This window comes from Phragmites australis, chromosome 8 (assembly GCF_958298935.1).
Source record: "Phragmites australis chromosome 8, lpPhrAust1.1, whole genome shotgun sequence".
In the NCBI taxonomy this organism is placed as follows: Eukaryota; Viridiplantae; Streptophyta; class Magnoliopsida; order Poales; family Poaceae; genus Phragmites; species Phragmites australis.
The window spans coordinates 37,798,448-37,807,281 of NC_084928.1; the positions used below are offsets into that span (position 1 = coordinate 37,798,448).

The 8,834-nt window shown below is 40.8% G+C and overlaps 1 protein-coding gene across 1 annotated transcript; it reads right to left on the minus strand.

Moving 5' to 3' along the window:
* Positions 1 to 929: 929 nt before the first annotated feature.
* On the minus strand, positions 930 to 5,097 carry LOC133927473 (signal peptide peptidase-like 5). The gene is made up of 14 exons (XM_062373965.1): positions 4,888 to 5,097; positions 4,134 to 4,292; positions 3,928 to 4,039; positions 3,627 to 3,746; positions 3,313 to 3,464; positions 3,046 to 3,228; positions 2,682 to 2,716; positions 2,405 to 2,561; positions 2,239 to 2,292; positions 2,035 to 2,127; positions 1,807 to 1,949; positions 1,637 to 1,707; positions 1,449 to 1,532; positions 930 to 1,320 (listed from the first exon to the last, which is right to left on the minus strand). The coding sequence occupies exons 1-14, from the start codon at positions 5,017 to 5,019 to the stop codon at positions 1,214 to 1,216; spliced, it is 1,602 nt and encodes a 533-aa protein (XP_062229949.1). The 5' UTR covers positions 5,020 to 5,097; the 3' UTR covers positions 930 to 1,213.
* Between the last annotated feature and the right edge of the window lie 3,737 nt (positions 5,098 to 8,834).

Here is an 8,834-nt window from a genome sequence, read left to right on the forward strand (position 1 = left end):
AGCAGCCCAAAAGTCCTCTCTCATCTCTCTGCCGCCATTGCCCCATGTCTCTCTCTCCCTAGTTCTCTGTCCTCTCTCTGATCTTTTCATCGGGAGGCAAAACCAATTTGCTCTCCTCCTCCTTCCTTTCCTTCACATGCAAATGCAAGGCTCCCTCCTCACAATACATACACACGAGCACGAGCACGAGCACCCACATGTGCCCTGGATGCGCATTTAATGAATTGGACTTGATAGGGCAGTTGATTTGATTAGATGATTGTTAGTCTGCTCTGCCATCATGATTATAAACCTTAACACTTGTTGTACCTTATTGAAAGCTGAAGAGTCACGGACACTTGAGCTCATCGTATGTGTCGTCGCAACTAGGAGCCTTCCATGACTCTCCTATAAATTCATAGGGTATAAGATGTTTAGTTCTTCGTCAACCGCAAGCGGCCAAGAATCCTTCTCCGTCGCCACCCGTGGAGGACGTGACGACGCTTAGCCTGCGCACGAGCGGCGTCAAGGCAGCGAGGAGGACGCACGAGTGCTCGACATGAGGCGTCACCGGCCGCTGCACGCGCGAGAGCGTGTTGCCCGCAGAGAAGAGCGTCAACCTGCCTGCGGCGTCGACGGCGGCAAGGCTGGCACCAACGTCGACGCCTTTCTACGCCGGCAAGAGTGGAGGCTCTCTGGTCTATCACTGCTAATGACTTAGCTTGATCCATGGTACGTGACTCCAATTGACATGAGGGACAGAGCGAGAGAAGCAAGCATATTTAGCTGCATGAATTTCAATTATTTTCCTTTCCTTTTCTTTTTATTTAACATTGATCCATCAATTGATCATGCATATATACTCTCAATTTTTGTGGAATTTTGTTTTTGTCAGACTCGTATTGACTTACAGGAGGGGAGGCAGCTGAACTCAATATTGCAGCAGCATATCACACTAAACCATTATATGCTAATAATTAAGGATACAGTATAGTACATATTTTCACCAATATAATGTAATTTACGAATCAGTAAAGTCACTCTTGTGTTCTAGCTGGCCATGAGCATTGAGGATACTAGTAGGAATTACTTACTGGCAGCAACGGAAGACACTCTTAATTACTACTCACCCTACAAATAGAGTAATGAGGATTGAGGATACATTATTACAGGGGAAGAAGAGAAGTTAGAGAAGGCATGCTCCCTGCTAATTTGGGGCCGTCGAACCCTGCTGCTAATTTGAGGAAGAAGAGAGAGTATGCGTGCATACTCTCTCTGGCTCTCCCTTGAACCACAGGTTTCGCAGCTCCCCTCTCTTAAACCCAAGCGCTATCAACGTGCCTACAACAAAACACACACAAGTGTTAAGCTTTACTTGCTATGGCCCCTTCCATTGGACATCATCTGCATACACTACAGAGTCTGCTCCAGTCCAGCCAATACATTGATCGAGATAGATAGATCCTCACCGAGCGTGAAGGGCACGATGTAAAGAAGGGCAGGTTGGCCATGCCCATCCATCAGGTTCAGCGCAACATATGTGGTAAGAAGTCCTGATATCGCCAGAAAAGCATAGCCAGTTAATGTCACGAAAATCGTGGCTCAATCTGCAGCACACAACTGCCTGTTGTGTGGATTCGCAGTGAGCTAAACTTACCAGAACCATAGGCCACCATTGACCACAAGAAGTAACCAGACTGAAATCTCTTCTTGGCAGCAAAATCATATCTGAGCAATAATCAAAAGAAAACAGTGTGCTCAACTAAATAAACAAATTAGAAAGGCAAAACTCACATGAAAGAATAACCAAACATTTAGCAGACTTACCTAAGTGCAAAAGCAACTAACAGCCCAGGGAGAAGGATATCACCAAAGCCAATGACGCTGTATCCACCCCATGGATCAAACATTCGTGGGATTTTTAGCAACATGGGCACACCATCTTCATCAGTCTTATCACCACGGGCAACCTATGAGAAGAAACCGACATGTATAACCAGCAAAGCCTGGACACCATTGCCGCTAAACATCAGAATACCCCTTCACGATACTTACCACAATCATCACACTCTCATGAAACCACGTCTTGGAGACGAATACCCAGAAGATGTCATACAAGAAGGCGCAGCTGAGAAGAACTGAACCCACCTGATCATGGCCAGAAGGTAAACAAAACCCATACCTCAACAGTTATCAAGAAAACCAGTAGCAAAGCTCAACAGCATGCAGAAAGTTAAAAATCAAGAGCAGCTAGATTACCTTGACGTTAGGTACTCTGACAATTTGGATGACAGTAACTATCAGTGCAATACCCTGAAAGTACAGAGTCTGAAATCAGTTGATGTGACAATCACAATGGGAGACATTGAATACTACAATTAGTTCTCCGCAAAAGAAAAAAAAAACTGCAGATAGTTGCACTCACAAGAATATCTTGCCCAATCCAAGCATAGGGCTTTTGGCGGTAAACAGCCCACAGAACAGCAAATACAATGCAAAATGGGCAAATTGCCAGAGTAAGATGTGAAACAGCTCCAACGAACGGTACTTTCACAAAAGATTCCGCAGCAGGTTTAAACCATCTGAGAGATATTTTAGTCAATAATATTTGTTTTAAGAGGAAAAGAAAAACTCAGGTTGGCTGGAGAAGTTTTTGAACAGAATGCTTGATTCAAACAAACTCCCAAGCAAATCCATTGTACCTTGATAACAGAGCCACCAAGCATGTTTGCAGACCCTGCACAAACAAAAGGCTTTAGTTCAAGAAAGGAATAGCAGTAAGGGATTAACTAAAACAGCAGCTTCCATCGCAATCAACTGGCAAAACATTGTTGGCTCAGTGTAATAGTTGCACACCATCCTGCTAGGCCATTTTACGGTACTTGTACCATGAAATAGAGACTCGGAGTAGGGGAGCTTTCCCCTCAAGTTTCTTAAAAAGAAAAAGAAAAAAGAAAACGAAAGAAAGAGACTCGGAGCAACTGATATGATTTACTATTTAAGCAACAACAAATATTTTGTAATTATGTTTCTGAAAGTAAAACTGCAAATTAGATAGAATTGCACCTCTACACCACCGATGCAGAAGATTACCACCAGTAGCTCCACAAACCAATAAGACATCAGCTTGTAAAGCATCATTAAGAAGCATGATGCAACCACCACAAACATTATCGCCGATGCCACATTGATATCTACAATGCCACTAGAACCTCCATCCTCAACATTCAGTAGGCTTTCATGGCCATCCTTTATAATTAGTGCATTTGTCAGTATATCATTTTAAGTCGTAGCTATATTAGAGCGAAGTGACATGGCATTAGTGATCAGAACCTTCAGGAGCTTCTCTTGTTCAATAACTGCTTCTCTAGCACTCCACGCTGACCAGTATGAAGCACCAAGGACTGTACCAACGGCCATAAGCCATAGAAACACCTCTGCTGTATCGACTACAGGACGGTCTGGAGAGTACAGCTGCACAGAAACTAAGAGACGAGGATATCTCAGTAAGCTATTTCAGGTAGAGCAAATAACCAAAATCCAAGTTCACATAAAAGTGAAAGAAAGGCTAGGTAACAAAAGTGGACACCCTCATGTTCCACACGAAAAATTGAAATGTTGGTGACAACGAAGAGTTAACGGTTTACCTGCGTTACCACTCGTAAGAAGTGTACGTAAAGTGTCACCTGCATCTTTTGGCAGGAGAACTGAAGGTATATGTATATCAAGATCTGTTTCGTTCTTTTCACAGACCATCTTGTACAGTTCTGCAGGGTAGATGCATGATATAATAAGTGAAATCAAACATTCCTCGAATAGTGATACAAGGTGTTTGGTTTAATTCCCTAAAAAAGTAATAGGTGTTGTTGTTGAGGGAACATGGCTAGGGTCATATGTAAAATTTTACAAGAAGCAATGCCATAAGTCAAAAATAGGGAGACAACGTACCGTGGACATGGTTTATGATTATTATACCAGAAGCACCTGCAGCTTCAGCAAACTTTGCTTTTTTTGTGAATTTGCACTTGCCCCTTTGAACTAATATAACATCTCCAGAAACCTAGAACAAAAGTGAAGCTTTCAACTGCTGGCACACAGAAGTTGGGGGAGAGAAAAATAGGAATAGCTGTAACTTCATGTTCCAGAAGATAAACCTTGTGTTTCAAAGGAGAGCAGCTCTCAATAGGGTCTGCCAGAGTGAGTTTAATTCGGTTTGCGTGCTTTTCCTTGGAGACGATTTTGGGACCAAAGCGAGCACCAACACCAACAAACTCGTCATCCTCTTTGCCGCTGACCCAACTTTGCACTTTTACCTTACATTATTAACAGGGAGATGGTTGGGGAGAATAATAGCAGAAAGAAATGTGATAGGACAAGCTAGCTAGATGAAAATCAAAGCATGGCAGTGTCCACACATTCGAAGCAGCTAATTAAGGTGTCCACCCATTGGAAGAAGGCGTTGGTGATGAAATCATTGGGCAATCAGTGATTCAAAGTAGAAGTAGAAGTAGGATTACCCTTACCTCTTATGAATTGAACAACCTATGGGAGCGTAGCAGTGTTTAGTAACATTGAAGCCTGGGCCTGGCTAGCAGGAAGGAGGCGAATAGCTGATAGGGGGGCTAAAGCAAAAAATTGCATTATCAGGTGAAAAGGACTACATGCATGGTGATCTCTATTCTCTAACTAATCCATCATGGTTGGGAAACTGATGCAATCCATCCAGCAGCAAGAATGGGATTCAGCACGGATGGATTCAATTCGCGGCGAAATGGAAAGCCAGACTGAAGTGAACTACTGCTGGGCAGTCCAGCAAATACTAATAATTCTCTTCCGTAAAGAAAGAAGCCAGGAGGAGAGAAGCAGAGAAGATGATGATACAGGAGGAAAAGAAACCCTGCAACGAACCAGGACGAAATCGTTGGAGCATCCGGGGATCTTGGGGGCCTCGTCGTCGTGGTGGACGATGTCGCCACCGGCCGCAGCCCCCGACAGCGCGGACGCCATCAGCAGCGCCAGGACCGCCGCGGCGGCCAACATCTCCCAAGTGGCCGAGTCCAACCCTCGCCGACGGAAGGGACGACAGGGTTGGTTGGTTGGAGCCTTGGATCGGAGGTGGAGTGGGAGGGGTTGACTCGCTTGGCTTGGGTTGGGCTTTGGGTTTGGGTTGGGTCCGGTCCAATCCAGCCCAGCCCAGTCCATCCGCCTCATGAATTTACCTGACCTTTTTGGTTTCTTGCCTTTTTTGATTTGATTTGATATTATTTAGTAGGCTTGCTTGATTGGTGTGCTATTAATCTTTTTTATTTAGTTTTGGACTCTGATATGAAAAGTAACCTGACGACCAAAGTGACAATTGCCAAGTAAACGCTACACTCTGATATGAAAATAGATAATGCTAGCTCTAAAAATAGATATACAACGAGGGTTTATAGTAGATATGCAGAGAGGGAAGTTGCATGAAAGAAGAACAAAATTGATTCACCGCTTCAAGATGCCTTTGTATATAATGTTTTTTTTTTTGCCTTTCTATGCTTTTATTTTTCTTGGCCAAAATCTAAGTCATCTACCTTAACACGCTCCTTAATAATACAACATAAAACTAACCATGAGAGAAAATAGGCTCAGAAAGGTAAATACCAATATTTAGAATGATTTGTCACTACGCTTTATTTATGGTCATTGTAAAACTCAGACGGATTGAGAATTGTTTCTTAGTGAACTTGAAACAAAGTGAAATGTCATCTAAGGGAGATAAAAAAAATTATGCTTCCTCCAAGACGCTCTATGAAGAAATTCTGCAATACCACTTTGCACATGCTGTTTTGACCAAGCTTAATCGAAATTTTGAATATATGGTGTGCGATGCGTCCACTGGGCATGATCAACGCTACTATACGAGATGTTGCAGTTGCAATGACTATCAGGCCTAGTGAACCCACTCTAGCAAGCAGTTCCTTGTATGGGTACATCTTCCATGTGCCTCTTGGACCATCGACAAAGAAATTTGGCTTTTGTTGTTGTTCATGTGATCCATGATTTCATAGAACCCAGCCTGCTGCTCCACATTCAAAGATATAAACACATCTAGATATTATTGCTCCACATCGACTAATATCTCCTCTCTAGCATCTCTTAAGTGATCACAAGAATAATCATATGATTCAACCACCTCTGAAAGGCCATAGTTTCTGATATCCTTATCCATCGAATGTACTAAATCCACCATTTTCTCAACTGGTGTTGAGTTAGAGTGGCTATGACGGTAATATTTGGGCATTGATTCAAGATGATTCACCTGTAATGCACGGATGTTGGTCGCCTCGCAAAAAATCAAAATTGTGGCAAACAACCTTCTTAGAGAACAAGGCACCTATAAAATTGTAGTCTTAGTCAAACAGTCATCGAAAGATCTATTAATCTCTATTAGGCATCTTTTCTCACATGTTTCTCTGAAGATAGAGTATTTCATGCCATGTGCAGTACATAAATGCTCATATGAAGTTGCACCTTCCATGTGGTTGAGGAGCACCATCAAGAAGTACCTCTCCCCTTCAGCAGAGTGTGTATACACATTTGCGCATGACGGTCCCTCTTCATTTGCCTCTTATGTTGCAGAGCATCTGCTGGTGGTGGATGCACATTAGACACCAGAGATCCACCCACATTATTTATGTTGACGCCAGCTAAAAATAATGCACACTGACTTGTTGACACTAGATACGGACACAATATTACTACCGCAAGCATATAGGTCATTGTAGCATTTTACTTGGAGCATTTCAAGGTTATTGAATCCACAAGAAATCAATAATTGAGATCCTAGGGTTTTCTAACCAATCAACAGATTAATCCTCTAATGTAGATAGCAATTGCATATAAAGAGAGAGTTACTATTAAGCAAGAATAAGCAATGATATCTAATAATAATACTAATTCTTAGCAAGATAGTTGTAGTTCCAGCACTAAAGATAATTCATATCTTGGTTCACTTAGAATTATTAAACCTAATATCTCCACTAGTTTATTGCCTACTAGCCTCTTCTTTTTGTTGTGATCCTTTCACGATGGTAGCTAATAGGCAAAGTTACCAGTAACTACCATAGGCATCTATTTGACATTACGTCTCTCTCAACTTATCACTAAACAATAACAGATAGTTAATACACCTATGTATTGCAAGGGATGACTAAATAGATCTAATCACCACAATCACTATTACCTACGCATTCTAGACTTTGGCCATTATCACTTTCCATGGAAACACTGTCTTAATCCCAAAAACTCGTTGCAAAATAATCTATTTTGTTTCGGACTCTGGTTCGCAACACATATTTTAAGGGGCAATATCCCCTAGCTCCGGAGTCCAAAATTTGTCTTCCATATATGTAAATTGAAGCCCCTGTTAAGATCTACAACTTTATATTATCCTATTTTCCATTTGAGACTTTGGACTTCGAATCTGCCTTGGAAGATATTGTTATCCCAGAGTCCATGAATAATTCCAGATTTTAAGATGCTTTTGGATATACCTTCTAGAAGACTTACGCGCTGGGTTTGGCCTTGCGTGACTACCGTATGAATGCAGCTAATGAGGAAATTTGTTATACTTGCATTTGATGACTATACTAGTACTTGAAAACCATATATGTTTTGCAGAAATTGAAAATGCGCTCAAAAAGTGAACTTATAGTGAGATAAATTTGGACCATGAAACCATAAAGCAAATTTTACAAATAAAATCACAATAAACCATGAGTAACAAGGCATACTTGGTCTAGATAGCAAGTTTTGTACTTTTTACATAAAATAATGATTTCCTTTCACAAAACTAAAACTGTCCAGAAATCGTGAGCTATAGCAACACAAAATCTGAGGCCTAACGATAAAGTGAGATTTCGAAGACAAATATCCATCTATTGAGGAAAAAATGTCATACTTACATTGAGAATATATAGCCGTAGTTGAGTTACTTTGATATAGCACATAAATTTTTGCACAAACTAAAATTGTGTTCAAACAATGAACTATAATGAAGCAAATTTTGACCCCGAAGCCATGAAGTGAAATCTCTCAAATTAAATTATATAAAACAATGACCAGCAAGCCATACTTCCATCTGGGAGCAATGTTTGTAATTTTCGCCTAAAGCTACGTCTTCCTGTGAAGAAATGAAATTGGATGAAAACCATGAGCTAGCAAGACAAAATGAATGTGTCCCAAACGATGAACTGAAATTTGAGGATAAATATATCTACAACGAGTAAAAATTTCATACTTGCATCCTAGAACAACATTGGATGATCTAGTTTGATACTACATAAATTTTCCGGACACATAAATTATGCTCAAACAGCGAACTACCCCACATCATATTTCAACCCTGAAGCCATAAAGTGAAACTTTTACAAATAAAATTGCATAAATCAAAAGCAACAAGGTAAACTTGGATATATTAAATAATAATTTTGTAGTTTGTTTTCGATTTTCTTTCACAAAACTATAGTTGGCTGAAAGCAATGAGCTACGTGTAGCAAGGAAAAATCTGAGCCTTCACAATAAAGTGAAATTTTAAGGACAGATGCATCCAACAAGAGAAAGTGTCATCCTTGCATCCGACAACAGCGTTAGTTCACTTACTTTGATAATGCACAAACTTTTACAGAAACTGAAATTGCGCTCAATATTGAACAAAGTCGAAACTACAGACTTGCGCTCAAGACAAATTTTTACCTCGATGAAGCCATGAAGTGAAATTTCACGAACAAAGTTGTAAAAAGTCATAAGCGAAAAAGCAGACTTGCAGCTAATAGAAATGTTTGTAGATATGTCTTTCTTTGAGAAACTAAAATTGG